General features: G+C 36.3%; 1 protein-coding gene across 1 annotated transcript; it reads left to right on the top strand.

The window, feature by feature from the left end:
* Window positions 1-5,204: 5,204 nt before the first annotated feature.
* On the top strand, window positions 5,205-13,122 carry LOC111915960 (uncharacterized). Its single transcript, XM_052768966.1, has 12 exons — window positions 5,205-5,556; window positions 5,950-5,981; window positions 6,044-6,521; window positions 8,854-9,016; window positions 9,226-9,385; window positions 9,786-10,868; window positions 10,954-11,278; window positions 11,356-11,614; window positions 11,711-11,927; window positions 12,095-12,393; window positions 12,507-12,605; window positions 12,700-13,122. Exons 1-12 carry the CDS (start codon window positions 5,448-5,450, stop codon window positions 12,731-12,733), a joined length of 3,258 nt encoding a protein of 1,085 aa, XP_052624926.1. The 5' UTR covers window positions 5,205-5,447; the 3' UTR covers window positions 12,734-13,122.
* Window positions 13,123-16,648: the final 3,526 nt, after the last annotated feature.

The following is a 16,648-nucleotide window of genomic DNA, read 5'->3' as shown; positions in this document are numbered from 1 at the left end:
GCCCCTGATCTGTTGCTAATGAGATGTGGAACACCATCCACACTCATCTAATAGTGAGATACGGGCCTAGCCCACACTCACTCTTTCTTTAACTTGGGCCTCACCCCTGATCTGTTGCTAATGAGATGTGGAACTCCATCCACACTCATCTAATAGTGAGATACGGGCCTAGCCCACACTCACTCTTTCCCTAACTTGGGCCTCGCCCCTGATCTGTTGCTAATGAGATGTGGAACTCCATCCACACTCTGCTATTAGTGAGATACAGGACCCCGCCTACACTCACCTCCCTACCAGGCACATACAAGTATCACACAGACAATAAGTATAAACTATCACATAATTCATTCCTTGGGCACCCGCCCGCTATAATTGGACCTCGTCCTGAATATCATACTAGCATACTGTGCCTAGGGCTGACCCCGGGTCTTCTACTCATAACTACATGGACCGGCATTGTGGCCTTAGACCCATTCACACAAAGGGAAACTCACCTGCACTTTGCTGAACTTGCTGATAATCCCTCTAGCTGCTGCCCGGCAACTCCCTGAACTCCTGCTCCACTAGCTCCTCGAGCTACCAATATCAATGCAACACTTAGTCTAACTGACCCCCGAAAGTCAACCAAGTCAATGCTGGTCAAAGTCAAAGTTCTAGTCAAAGTCAACCTTCCAGGTCAACCCTACTCACCGAGTCTATCTACTGACTCGCCGAGTTCATATGCTCAAAGTCCTTCCATTCGCGACTCGACTCGCCGAGTCAGTCCATGACTCGCCGAGTCTACCGATTTCTGAGTCCTGACCTGTCCGACTCACCGAGTCTCCACTCGACTCACTGATTCGAGTCTTAACTTGAAGGGTTTGGGGTTTCGCGACCTGACTCGCCGAGTCCAAGAACAGACTCGCCGAGTACAAGGCAATCTTCATCCGACTCGACGAGTTGTTCATCCACTCGTCGAGTTCCTCCTAATCTTCATGCTACTCGCCGAGTCCACTCAAAGGACTTTCCGAGTTCATCCAGATCTTCATACATGCAGAGGACTTATGAGTCATGCATGGACTTCAAACTGTAGATCTACCCTTCCCAAGCCTATTCCTCACGTAAAGTTGCAAACTTTACGTGTAGAGAAGGAGATCTAGGCTAAACACACCATAAACTAGGGTTTAAGGCAAGGAGGCTCTATAATCAACTCAAGGGAAGTTACTTTATGCTTCACATGGCCAAAATGTGCTTAGATCCGAAGTAGCAACTTCAGATCTGGCTTCTAACTCAAATGGATAACTAATCATGGCTAAAAAGCCCCAAAACTCATAACTAGAATAGATCTAATTGAAGGAAACAACTTAGTACCTTCAATAACTCTGAAAGGTTCCACAAACTTCAGATCTAAGGCTAATCCTTGAAACTTCAATGATTCCCCTCTTTCTTCTTCCTTCAAATCACCCAAAAATGGCTTGGAAGCTTGAATGAGAAACAATGGGGCTTAGGGTTCGGTGTTCTTGGTTAGAGAGGCAATAAAGGAACCCAAGGGAAGAGAATGAGACATTTAAATAGGCTCCAAGTCCCGGATTTAGGGTTTTCCTCGTTCAGACCAGACTCGCCGAGTCTCCTTAGCCGACTCGCCGAGTCGGTCACTTACTGCTTGACCCGGATCCCGCTCGGACTCGCCGAGTTCCTCCTTGGACTCGACGAGTCGTCCCTCAAACTTAGGGTTTCCTTTCCTTTCTTGGCCTTCCTGACTTTGGGTGTTACAGTAAATCAAAGTGTAAATCATCTGACTAAGGAACTAATAGTAACTATAAATAACAAATGACATGTATAACTGGAATACAAAGCCGAAGAAAGCATGATTCAGTGTAGATTTATGCAAATGAATTTAATTTAATTTTCTTTTTAACTTCTACAAAGACTTTACAAATTATAATTTCCTTTTTAGCAAAAAATTTCCATGTAATCAAAGGAGAACATAGATCGAATTCACCCTAATTTTCCAATTTCCTGACCATGAATTTCAATTTGTTTTCTTCATATGAAGCTTCTTCCTTTTGTGCAGATCGTTGAAGTTGAAATGTTTGCAATTAAGAATTCTACCCTATTCATCTACACAATCACCCCAAAACAAAAGATCAACCATGTCTAACACTTGGTATTACCCATCAATGCAAGAATACGAAGGTTATAAACCCTAATTTTAGACTTTTGATAACATCAACCATGGAAAGAAGCAATCTGTTTATCAAAATTTCTCATACACATTTCGTCGAACACCTTTAGGGCATTCTTCACTATAGATTTGTCATGAATGAAGTAAAAGATTACAAACATTTACATCAAAATCCATTTTAAAAAACTAGACATTGGAACAAAGTAATCGAATCTAATGTCAAAAATGTCACCCGATATGTTACACATATGGTCGAAATAAGAAACGATTGAAAGTACCATTCCAATTCTTTGAACTCTTTTTTTCTTTGAATCCCAATTTCTCTTGAAATCATTTTTTTATTTGAATTTCGATTTTTTGAAATCGTATCTTACTTATCTTTGAATTCGAGATTCTGAAATCGTATCTTATTCATCTTTGAATTCGATTTTTTGAAATCATATATTTTGTAGTCGATCATGGACTAATAGCATGTGTACATTAGAGTAGGCAAAGTCTTTAGAATAAGTCTTAGTTGTCCTAGTATTATGACATTATCCATTGGTAACTGGGTCTATTTTCTGTATACACACACACACACATACACACACCCCTGTACTACTTGAGAGATAACAGTGGAAAAATACAAATAATACAAAAAACATTATTCTCTCTTTATCTTTATGGTATCAAAGCCCTAGTCCCCAATTTTTTTTCTTTCGAGATGTCTACTCCTCCTACAAATCAGCAACTCTTAGCTGCAACAACCATTGCCTCCACCAATCTCAACTTTCAGATACCCTCACTTAGTATCAAACTAGATCGTGCAAATTACCCACTATGGAGAACAACTATTGTCTCTGCACTGGAATGTTTTGAGCTTAAATCCTTCATTCTTGCTCCTTCTCCACCGACTGAAACCATTCCAACCCTACCATCCGATGACGAAACCGCTACCATTGCTGCCACTTTTCCAAATCCGGACTACATCACTTGGAAGAAAAAGGATCGCTTCTTCCTTCTTTAGCTAAAATCCACTCTCACAGAGCGCACTCTAGCCTCTGTTGCTCGTTAAACCTCCACCAATAAGGCATGGTTTACTCTTGAACGAACCTTCCAAGCCCAAACTAGGGCTGAATGCCTGCAATTGATCATAGACAATAAGGTATTGCATAAGGTATTGTAGCATTCACAAATTGACAAATTTGATTTCATAAGGTATTGCATATCATACACATTCCAACAAAAAAAAATAACGATTTAAAACAGTAAAGAGTATTTTCAAAACCAAATAACAATAACCAATCAACAACTAACATCATTGTTTCATATTTCCAATACCAAACAACAATTTTCAACACATTCAATAACAATTTTAAGCACATTCAACAACAATTTTAAGCACATTCAACAACAATTTGAAACAATAATAAGCATTTTCAACCTCCTAGTTCAACAATTTAGAACAATTTTTAGTACATTCAACACATTTTAACAGCAATTTCAGTAAAAAATATTATTTTCAGCAAATAACAATTTCATCAACATTTAACAACAAATTGAAGCAATTTGAAACATTTAACAACATTTAACAATAATTTAAAGCACTAAAATTTTCAGCAACATTTAACAACAATTAACAACAATCCCAAAATTTGAAGCACTAACTTGAAGCAAGAAAATATATCTTTTCTTCAATATTTTTGGATTTTCAATATCAAAAACAAGAATTTTAGTGCATTACAAAGTTTTCCAGTAAGATTGATCCTCAATTTCATGGTTGAACTGAAAAAAAAAAACGAAAAGGAAACAAACCTGTTGCTGTTCGCTGATGGCCTGGAACGGAGGTCGCTGGTCGGAGAAGTCGCATGAGAGGATGGCGGCAACGGGCGGTGCTAATCGGCGGTGATGGACGACAATGGATTGAAGATACAGTGTTCGACAGTGGTCTGTCGGCTGGAGTGTTTGGAACGGGTGGAAAGTTTTGACGATGGAGGCGGAAAAAAAGAAGAGACATGTTTTTCTTATGTTAAAATCACTTCGCAGACCTTAGAAGAGGTTGGCCCAAGTCTGTGTGGTGAAGACCTTGCGCAGACGTTTTTATGTCTACACACTTCAGAAAAATAAACGTACTTCAAACCTCTAAGTCTGCGCCGCCCAGACAGAAGAGACCACGCAGATCTGTAGAGAAAAAACAAACACCACCTAAAACAAGCTGACCACCAATGAGTATGTCACATGGGGAGAAGATAATGAATAAAAAAATAGAAAAGAAGGAGTTGTTACTGGAATCGTGACAAAGAGAAATGAGTTTACAGAAGAGGGAAGAATGAGCTGAAGGGGGGTTATATATGCAATGGGAATTTGCGGCGACAGATAGAGTATCAGCGGTGACACCTTGGGGGGGGGGGGGGGGGGATTTTGATGGTCAAAATTTTTGAGTATTATCGGCGACAAATTTGGGGGGAAACTTTGGCGGTCAAAATATTTGAGTATTAGTGGCGACACCGTCACCACTATTGGTGTCGCCGCTATTGGTACGTACGTTATCGATTTCCGGTCCTTGGATTAGGGACAAAATCAATGGATAAGGTTTCACCTCATATTTCGACGCGGATCTAGGTCGATAAGCATTAGCGGCGACAACCATATTTAGCGGCAATACATAACGCGAAAGTTACGTGTCGCCGGTAAAGCTAGTTGTTGCTGCTGATACCCATTATTCTTGTTGACCTCCTAATGCATCCTTAAAAAAAATCTGAAAGCATCGACAAAAACCACTCAAAAATAGAAAAAACCGATATTGGTACAAAGAGACTAGCTAAAATCTAGTGAATTACGTGCTGGAAGAGATAATTTGTAATTCTTGGGAACTGTAACGGCTTAATTAACCTCACTGAGTCCTTGACCTTTCATTTCCTTCTCTAAAGTTCAATTTCTTTCGATCAACACAGACTATAAGAATTCAAGGAAAAAAATCTGTTGCCTTTTCATTACTCAGTATATATTCAATCTTCTCCTTTATGTGTATTTCTTAATTAGCACCAAGAACCGTGGTCTAATCGGATTTCTCATTAGATTGAGCTAGTATCAACTTGTTTTCTTGGTTTCTCTTCTCAATTCTTGTTCCTGTATAAGAAGTCCTCACACTCTGATGATCATTACTTCACAGCCAAAGTGTTAAACGACCTTGATTTCAAATATTCTCTCAGTCACTCAACTTTTTTACGTGGTTGTTTATTATTACCAGTTATTATTATTATATTTTAAAGAATCTAAAAGGAACAAATAAGTGCTAAGGATTATGGTGACGGGCATATATAAGGGTCAAGAATTGATTGATGCGGTGTTTTCTTGGTCTCTGGCTGACGTTCTTAACAGAAATCTGTACAATGGAAAGGTGAGTTCCACTTGTTATTAAATATAGACCATTTTAGGGCATTTTTTTACATATTTACAAGCATTAATCCATGAAACATATTTTAATCTGACACTTACGTTCATCATATCTAGATATGTTATAAAAATGCTAAGTTATTATGTTTGAATAATATAGCCACTAGCTAAACACTCTTTCGGTGAAAGGCCATACTTTTTCTCAAACTAAGATCTAAAGATGAGTGATTAAGAACTGAGAAGGATTCTGGTAGCCAAACAACATAACATGTTTAGATTTTATATGTAGTATACAATTGGTAAATGTTTGTTACATTAAATGGATAAAAGGAGATAATATGTAAAATTGTAAATAATGTAATTATCCTGTTTTATGCATTAATAATTAACCCAACTATTGAATGTCACAGATTATTCCAAAACCACCTCAACACTGTTTTTTGTTATTAATTTCTTATTGTTTCTATACTTTTGCCACCACTGGAACATTCACTATTTTAACAGGTAACAGAGATTCCCAAGACATTTTCATCTGTCTCTGACTATACCAAGTCTTTCTTCTATCCGCTTCTTGAAGAAATACATGCGGACTTGCTATCAAAGATACTAGAAGTCAACCGTTCTCCTATTGCCAAGATTGTTAGTTTGAAAAACTCCACAGGTTTATTATACACCATTATGCTTAAGAGATATCAAGGATCTTATGTACCTGTGGTTGGAGATCTCATTGCTTTGACTAATGTAAGGCCAAAATCTGTTGATGATCTGAAGAGGCCAAACAAGTCTTTCCTCATTGCTTTTGTGCATGACTGTATCCTTATGAAGAAATCAGAATGTCAACTTTTGGTTTTGTCATCAAAACCAATCAATCAACAAGAGGATGAAGATACTTATAGAAGGAAGGGTGTAGAATATTATGCTGTTCACCTAACCACACTACAAGAAACAGGACTTGTAGGGACGACAATTGTCGTCTCTAAAGGTTAAAATGTCGTCCCTATAGGTATCCGGGGCAACATGTCGTCCCTATAGCTCTCGTCTCCGTAGCCCCGTCGCAATAGATCGTTTATGTCGTCGCTATGGATATCGTCACAATAGGTTACCTTTAGAGACGACAAGTCGTCCGTGTTGGTTCGTCGCTATACGTTTCCGGTCTCGATAGATAATGTTATATATAGAACGACATGTCGTTTCCATAGATGCATCTGTAGGAACGACTTGTCTTCTCTATAGATGCATCTATAGAGACGACGTGTCGTCTCTATAGCTACGCCCATAGGTTATACAGCTTGCTCTTCTTTCTCTATAATTTCAAATTTTCACAATCACAATATAACTAAAGGAGTAAATTTAACTGCAAAAAACATTAAGAGCTGAAACCATAAACTTTTGAAAATTTCCCATTTTCTCACACCCTTTTTTCCATCTGCAATTGAAAAAACACCATTATAACATAAAACCAAAATTTTGAAGCATAACATAAAACCAACAATAAACTGATGTTTTATAAATTAAGGAACTATAACAAGGAAAAAAAGAAAAAAAATCCTAGAATTGACAAATAATTAGAAACTAATTAACAAAATCAAACATAAAAATACCGGCATCCCATACAAGCGCAATCTTGTCACCTGATGCTTGTTTTATACCTCCAAAACCACACAAATTGATAAAAATTTAGATATGATATCTTTTGTATTTACCCTTTACCCTAACTAAATGAGTAGCATGACAAAGCCAATCATCCAAAAAGTAGACTTCATGTAAGAAGCATATGATTTAAAAAGATCAGAAGCAACTGAAATTAACCTGAAAAAAAATAATTCAGCAACTGAAATGAAGAATGTTCTCCAATAAACTGTCCATTTGATGCCATGTTTTTATCCATTCTCTTTAGCCACTCTTCACTAATATCATAAACAAAACCATCTCACAAACTAAAGGGACTAAAATGTAAGATTTGAAACTAATGCTGGCTTAAGTGAAAGAAAATAGGCACATTCTTTGTGTACCTTGTTGTGCATAATGTTTTCCATTCACAAGCCAGTGGTCAACTACAAAAACGTCATCCTACACAAATAATTAAACATCTGTGAAGCCTTGTGTATTTAAATATTATTGTCTTAACAAGGGTATTTGGGTATTTTACTAAGAAAGAAAAGAATGGATTTTGAGAGATAACCTGAAAGTAAAGGAGAAGATTTGCTGAAGGCATTGTACCTCCACTGAAAAAGTACCTAGTCATCCAATCATCTTCACTCACATCCTGTGAAATTTGTTTATTTGGAATGTAAGGGTAAAATGGTCATTTAGTCTCATTAATTTAGTATAAAAAAGAAACACAACATTGGTATCGATGTCAACTGGAGAAAAAGGTGAAACAAAAAGTGACAAAGACTCGCTGTGTAAAAGACGTTAATGCCCTCACACTCATCATTAAAAAAAAAACAAGTTTAGTATGCCTACCTCAAAGTGGTAAGCATATGTTTTATGGCAGAATAAATGAACAAAGAGAAAAGCATCTTTTTTCATCTTCATGTGAAGATCTTTATAGTTTTTCATATGCTGTAAAAGCCAATAACAAATCAAGTCAGATTAACAATAAGCATTATTTATATTTTTTTCAGGAGAAATTTAACATCCAATTTGATGTTTTACATATGGAATGACATAAGTTCTTGCAATCTGGAAAGCAATTTACACATCAAAATCATAAAAGCTTCAACAAAATAGATGAAAATATGATTGAAGGAATTATACACACATAAAAGTATAAAGTTACACTTACAGATCATAAAAGTTATTAGCTCATCTTTCCCCTGTTTCAACAAAAACCTATATCTGTACGTGATAGAAAGTTCAATCAACTTTGAGTTGTAAAAGTTAAAAAATTAATATCAAAAGGATGAAAAAAGAAACGCTTAAACCATTAAGTCATACCTTATGCAGTTTAGCACGCAAGTAAACCTTATACCACATTGCACCTAAAAAACAAGTTTCTAACATTAAGTAATAATGTAATATGGATCCTAGGATGCAACATTCACCACAAGAATAAGCATCTATAGAGACGCAACCTATAGGGACAACAAATGTCGTTGCTATAGTGCACCTATAGGGACGACATGTCGTCTCTATAGAGTTGAGCAAATTTTCTTGAGCAGTTAATTTATAGAGGCAACTTCTCGTCTCAATAGGTTATGCGGGAACTTTGGCGGGTTTGTGAAAACCTATAGAGACGACATTCCGTCTCCATAGATTTAAAAGATTTTTTTTTTCTTTTTATCTTCTTCTATTCACAACAACAATTACAGAAGCCAATTTGTTTTCTCTTTCGGATATTGCAAGTAAGTTAGGGCTTAAGGAATTGAAGCACGTCGATCTTCAATTTGGCTCATTCAATATCGGAATCGGAAGTTGTATTCTCTTACTACGATTTTGTTCATTACGAATTTGCTCATTTACCATCGAAAGCAAGTTCTACTTGATCGTCACACCTAATAAAGCTGAGTGGGATGTCTAAGAAGGCTTACATTAGATATTTCAATGTGATTTAGAACGGAATTGGCATCAAGTATGTTCTTCATCTCTTTTGTTTTCTATATCATCATCGTGCTTTTTATGCAATTGATATGTATCATGTATCAGATCAAACATTGAATAATCAATTTTGTGATGAGTTGTAGGAATCGATTAGATATTAGTGATTTAGCTATTCAATTTGGATGTGCTACTATATTAGAGCTACCTGCCAAAGTAGTTCTATTAAATTTACTCAAAGAAGATGATTTAGAGAAGATCCTGATTAATCAACCATTAAATAATGTTCACATCAAGAACCGAATGGTAAATATCTTCATTTTCGTATATATCTCAAATAGTTTCAGAATGCTTTTGTTGATTTTAAAGGTGGAAGATCGGAGATAAATTAGTTCATCATTCCAATACTGAACTGGTCAATCTTCTCATATGCTAATTCACTTGCAGGCATCCTGTACATAATTTTCTTTCACAGAGCATTAGGTTTGATGTGACCCAAAGAAATTGATTTGAATCTCTTTGAAATTACGTATGTAAGTAGCATCTACATCCTTTACATCCTTAATTGATACATATGTCATCTCAATTTATTACTTCATACATGATGGTATAATATATTCTGTAAGATTAACATACATCTTTCATATGTCAAACAAAATTATGATTCTCTTTGGAAACTTGAACCCTCGATCACTATTTCTAACAGATTGAAGAAGATTGTGCTGAATGTTCAATCGATACAACTCGAGACATGACTTTATCAAAGATGAGAGAAGCTCTCAAATCATTTCAGCTTAATAGTTCCCAAGAAGCTGCTGTTTTGAGCTGCATTGCTACAAGAGAATGCAGTCACCAAAAAACATTAAGCTTAATATGGGGACCTCCAGGGACTGGAAAGACAAATACTATTGGTTGGTTATTGTTTATGTTGCTGAGCATGAAATGCAGAACCCTGACTTGTGCTCCTACGAATATTGCAGTTGTAGGAGTTACCAAAAGAGTTTTGAGCTTGGTGAAGGATTCATTGCCATTTGGTACTTATGGTTTAGGAGATATAGTTTTATTTGGTGGAGAAAGAATGAAGATAGACGATTGCAAAGACCTTTCAAATGTATTCTTAGAATTCCGTGTCAAGATTCTTGCTGATAGTTTGAGAGAATGGAAAGATATCAGTGAGTGGATGATTAGTTTCCTTGAGGATCCTCAAAAGAAGTACCACTTTTGCTCAACAGAAAAGCAAAATGTTATGCCTTTTGAGCAGTTTGTGATGAAGGAGTTCAGCTTCTATGGAAATCGTCTTATATCTTGTATTGAAAGCTTGTACACGCATATGCCAACATCTGTCATTTCGGCTGAGGCAGCTAAACAAATGAATGTACTTGTTCATTCTCTTAAAGTTCTTGAAGAACTAATGACACAAACAGTTATTTGTGAAGACTTAAATCGATTATATGATTCCAGCACAGGAGTAATTGTTAGTTTAGATCGTTGTATAATGTCATGCCTTGAGATACTCGTATACCTTCGAAGCACACTTCGTTTTCCAAAATTTGAGAAAGATTATAAAATTAAAAAATTTTGTTTGGCGAATGCCTGTTTGGTATTTTCCACAGCATCGAGCTCCATCAACTTGAGTTATGGCAGGACAAAACCTTTGGAGTTTCTTGTCATTGATGAGGCTGCTCAGCTAAAGGAATGTGAATCTCTTATACCTTTGCAGCTTCGAGGTCTTAAACATGTTATTCTAGTTGGGGATGAAAGACAACTCCCAGCCACAGTTCAAAGCAAGGTTCAACATTGTTATATGCTCTGTATATTTACGTGTTAGTGTGTGCTAATTAACCTCTTAATAAGTTTTTGCATTGTGTTTATAGATTAGTGAGGAGGCTGGATTCGGAAGGAGCTTATTCGAGAGACTTGTATCCCTAGGGCATAAGAAGCACCTTCTTAATGTTCAATACAGGATGCATCCATCCATAAGCCAGTTTCCAAATAGGGAATTCTATGACAAACAAATCTTCGATGGTGTGAATGTCAAGAGCAGTGGTTATGGGAAGCGTTTTCTCCAAGGAAGTATATATGGGTCGTACTCTTTTATAAATGTAAGTTCTGGTCGAGAGGAGTTTGATAAGAGTCATAGCATGAGAAATCTCATGGAAGCGGCTATTGTGGCTGAAATCATTTCAAATCTCTATAAAGGTAATAGTTTCTCTCTTTTCCTTATCTAGATCTCTCATTCAAAGTTAATGATTGAACTTTTATTGCTATCATCACAGAATCTGTTTCAAGAAAACAAAGGGTAAGTGTTGGTTGCATATCACCATACAAGGCTCAGGTAAATGCAATACAGGATAAACTTGGCAATAAGTATATGGATTCTGAAGATTACTTCTCTGTGAATGTCCAATCCATTGATGGCTTTCAAGGGAGTGAAGAGGATGTAATTATTATATCCACAGTGAGATGTAACAGTAGAGCGTCTGTTGGTTTTCTTTCAGATCATCGAAGAACTAATGTGGCATTAACTAGAGCTAGGTAACAAGCAAATTAACTGATCTTGTTCGACTTTGTTTGTTCTTTTTTGTTATTGTTGAATGGCCTTTTTGTTTATCCCATTTGTTCTATATACAGATATTGCTTGTGGATTTTGGGAAATGGATCGACTTTGATGAATAGTGGCTCTATTTGGAAGTATATAGTTGTTAATGCTAAAGACCGTGGCCGTTTTTACAATGCTAGTGAAGACAAAAACTTGGCTCAAGCTGCCATGTTTGCTTTAGTTGAGCTTCGTCAGTTTAATAACTTATTCCATAAGGATTCATTTCTTTTTAATGGGGTAAAATGGCAGGTATTTTGGATGCTTGATACTATTATTACCAAGAATACACTTTTGTGGTTTGCTCATTTTCACAAATTGTTCTCAAACTTAGTAAAGATGTTTTCTTGGCTTATGTTAGGTAAGGTTTAATGACAAGTTCTTGGAGACAATTGCGGGATTCACTGACTATTTGTAAGGAAGTGGTTACTCTTCTAGTTCAACTTTTGAGTGGCTGGCGAAAAGATGGAAACCATAAAGTGAACATACCAGGAACATGTATGCATAATCTGGAGTCGTACAATGTAACACCAGACTTGTGTTTGATTTGGGCTGTAGATATTGTAGTACAAAATTCACTTTGCATTCAGGTGATAAAGATTTGGGATGTTTTGCCAGCCACCAAGATTGAACAACTGGCAAAGATATTAATGGAAAAAGTATATGGGAATTATACTGTCAATATGATGAACCGCTGCATGGAAAAGCACGTTGATGGGTATGTTTGAATTGCATTTTGATGTTTGTATGGACTTCGATCTTAATATATGGTTGGGTTTAGATAAATTTCTGTTTTAATAACATAACTTATTGTTTTGAAATTATGAATAGGAAGTTGATGCTTCCAATTACATGGCCTATGAATTCAGACTCTGATCTAAGCTGGTCCTTCAAAAATAATTTAGATGCAACAAGAGCTACAAGTGTTTGGTGAGTTCTTGGACCGTGTTATTGGTGGTTAATTTAGTTACTTGGAGATCCAACAGGAATGGTTAATTAAACGTTGTATTATTTTTTATTATAGGAATTCCAGATATAAAAGGATGAAAGGTACTTAATGGGTTGTAGCTATGGAACTGATTGGACCGACTTGATAAAATTGCACGGGCTACATTGGGCCTGCTTCACATGCAACAGTTTACTAAAGTTATGGCGGAAGTGAAGGAAAATGAAATATTGGTGTAACGTTTCGGCGCAAAAGTTCAGTAAACACCACCGGAGTTGTTCAACTATATATATCAATGATTGTGCTTTTATTAGCTAGCTAGCAACTATTGGCCAGATAATATCAGTTAGTAGTTAGTCTTAAATGAAATGATCGCTGTGTGCCTGTGTATATTCTATATTATACTCATTCATAAAACCGAACTTTCAGCGAATAGTTCATGAATCATTCGGTGGGAAGTTGGTTTATGTTTGTTTATTCAATAAACGAAAGAACATGAACAAGATATATGGTTCGTTTAGTTACACGAACGAATATGAACAATGCTCTCGATTGTTCGTTTACGTTCGTTCATTTATGTTCTTTTATGTTTGTTTGTTTATGATTATTTGATTTTACCTATATATATATATATATATATATATATATATATATATATATATATATATATATATATATATATATATAGAGAGAGAGAGAGAGAGAGAGAGAGTAAAAAGAAAGCTAAAAGAGGAAAGCTACTAATTGTCTAATATTGATTAAGTGAGCCAGTCTCTCCTAAATCATCGTTCCCTCGTTCTATTTTCAAACAACTTCGTGTCTGTCTAGTTAGGGTTTACTTAATCACACGCCGTCTCCATCTCTGACAAGACGATCGAACTCTTTTAAGTTCATGGTTGTTTATTTATGTTCGTCTAAGTTTGTTTGTGTTTGTTCATATATGTTCGTTTAAGTTCATTTGACGTTGTGTTTGTTTATGTTCGTTTGTGTTTGTTTATGTTCATTTATCAACTTAAACGAACAAACATAAATAAACACAAACATAAAAGTATGTTCATTTAGTTGTTCATGTTCGTTTGTTGTTCGGTTAAAGTTAAATGAACAAACACGAACAAGCCTCTATTATTGTTCGTTCGGTTCGTTTACAACTCGAACTAGCTTGCAAGTCCAAACAAGAATTAAGATGAATGGTTAAAAATTGCAAAATTAAACTTAGTTTGTCAAAACTTTTCCAACTTGAAAGAAAGTTTGATGATGCAAACATGTAATGACCAAAAAATTATACGATAAAAATTTCATTTTTTTAAATTCAACCAAAAACACCAAGTATCATTTTCCAAACATTCAAAAATATATCATAATAAAACAGTTACCAAAGTACAATTCCAAAATCATCAAGTTGTGAAACATGGATGGATGCGTTGCGATCAAGCCGAGCCATTCTCTTTCAAACCAGAGGTACCTAAACCATAACCATAAAACCGTAAGCACAAAGCTTAGTGTGTTCCCAAATACCACATATCATACATATCATTGGGCCTAGCCTTTCAAATTGGGCCTAGCCTGTCATACAATGGTCCCAACCCTACATACAAATGCAATCGTCATAAAGACAGCTAGAACCCTACCTAACATACAATGGACCTAGCCCTTCCTGATCCATGGGCTAGCCCAACATACAAATAGGCCTACCCTGTCATACAATGGGCCTAGCCCAACATACCATGCAAGAGTCACAAAGACAACTAGCATAACCTATCCTAGTGGGCCAACATTGGTGCCTTCGACCCACAGGTACAGTGAGTGGACTCACCTCAAACAAAAGATAGCAAATCTTGCTTCCAAGTCTGGTATATAACGGCTCCTCATACTAAACACAATCAATACCAACCTAAGTTATATTCTTAAGGTCAAGCTCATAAATCACGAGACCTAATAATAGCCCAAGCCCAAACTAGGCCCACTAATGGCCCAAGCCCAAATAGAGAGTCATAAGGTTCAATACAAGACCAAGTCCAAAAGGTCCACAACCCTAGAGTCCAAAAAGGTGGCGCAAATTCAAGAGGGCCCAAGAAGCCTATGTCCTACATACCAACTTGTACGCCCTGCGTACTACCCATCTATGCACACGGTACAACTCGACAAAGCAGAAAAAATGGGGACTTCTCGGGAGTACGCCCCACGTACAACCTGTCGCAACATTATGTATAAGTTTTTGAAGCATGAACCATGCATTACGATGAGCGTACTCACCAGAGGGTCAAAACTCACCATTAAGCTCTTAGTAGTTAAGACAAGAACGTCCAAACATAGATCCGACCCTTAAGGGGTGTCTTAAGTCATAAAGTTCATGACTTTATGACTTTGCATGGCTTAATGAGGTCTAAACCATAATCAATGCTTCCTAACTTCATAATAAGATCACCAATACTTGCATGAGACGATAAATTCTAGAAGATCGAAACTTTATGACTTAATGACCTCAACAAGGACCAAATATGAGGCTTAAAGGTTATGTAGTAGCTTCTACTCATAAGAACCACCATCACGGGACCAAGACATGATAAGTTACCATCCAAAACTAGATATATATAAAGGAGCCATTAAGGTTGAGACTTTATACCTCCAGAAGATGTAGAAAGGAAAACCAAGCCTGGATCTACCAACTCCAAGCAATCCAACTCTCCTTCAAGAAACTCCTTCTTCTCAATGAGCACCAAGACACACGAAATCACACCAGAAACTCACGAATCACTCAAATGGGGGCTAGGGTTTCGTATTTACGGTTTAATGGGATGGAGGCTGAGGGTAAGAGGGTTTGGAGTTGAGTTAAGGCCATTAAATGTCGTCCAAGACCGTAAATTAGGGTTTGCACCTGATTGGAGTATGCCCTGTTTACTCCTAGTATGACCAACGTACTCTAAAGATCACCCACGATCTGCCTTCCTAGTACGCCCATCGTACTCCAATGTACGCCCAACATACTAGGCTTAGCCCTAAAACCACCAAACTTCCGAAGGCCATAACTTCTTCATTCTATGTCCGAATTCGACGATCCTTATATCCCCGAAAAAGGTAATCACTAGTACAAAAATGACCTAAGGTCACACTTTTCAAAAAACGGCCTGTGACATTTTTTATTAAAAGTGTGGCCAAAGGTCACTAAAAAAATTTAGAGACTATTTTTGGATACATTTAAATTAGTTTGTGGCCATTATATAGATAATCAAAACCTTAACCACACTTAATTATACCAAATGTGACAAATATTAGTCACACTTGAACACTGAGGCCATAGGTCATAATCAGCCACATGTATCAATTAAGATTGTCATACTTTTTTTATGAGAGACAGTAGATAAAAGTATCATCACATCAGTTAGTTCTTAGTGTGTCTATAACCTGGTACCTTTTTAGCCACATAACAAACAAAGTAGCTAAAAGGTGATACATATGGTCACACTAAATATTTGTGTGTCCATAGCGCGGTTCTGTACTAGTTGTACTTAGTTAACGCAAGAAACTAAAACAAGTTACTATTGGTTACTTATGGTCATGTACCTTTTATTATGTGTGTCAAAATATTATGAATTGACTTTAAGAATAAACAAATATTGTGTGTGTAGGTAGCATTTATTTACGATTACAGATATTATATGTGTCTATATGTAAATATAGTTATAAAAAAACAATAATGTATTATCGGTATAATTAGGGGTCGTTAATTGAATATGTTACTTATGGTCATGTACCATTTATTATGTGTGTCAAAATATTATGAATCGGCTTTAAAAAGAAGCAAATAGTGTGTGTATGTGGCATTTAGTTACGATTACAACTATTATATGTGTCTATATGTAAATATAGTTATAAAAAACAATAATGTCTTATCGATATAATTAGGGGTCGTTCATTGAATATGTTACTATAATTATGTAATGTTCATTCTGGTTGTACTATTGTATTTGGAAGACTCTTAAATTTGACCATATCTATCTTTGATATCATTTGGCAGAATAAAAAATGA

The sequence above is a fragment of the Lactuca sativa genome, chromosome 2, assembly GCF_002870075.4.
Source record: "Lactuca sativa cultivar Salinas chromosome 2, Lsat_Salinas_v11, whole genome shotgun sequence".
Classification (NCBI taxonomy): domain Eukaryota; kingdom Viridiplantae; phylum Streptophyta; class Magnoliopsida; order Asterales; family Asteraceae; genus Lactuca; species Lactuca sativa.
Note: the sequence above shows the minus strand (reverse complement) of the source record. Positions and strands in the feature narration are given on the sequence as shown.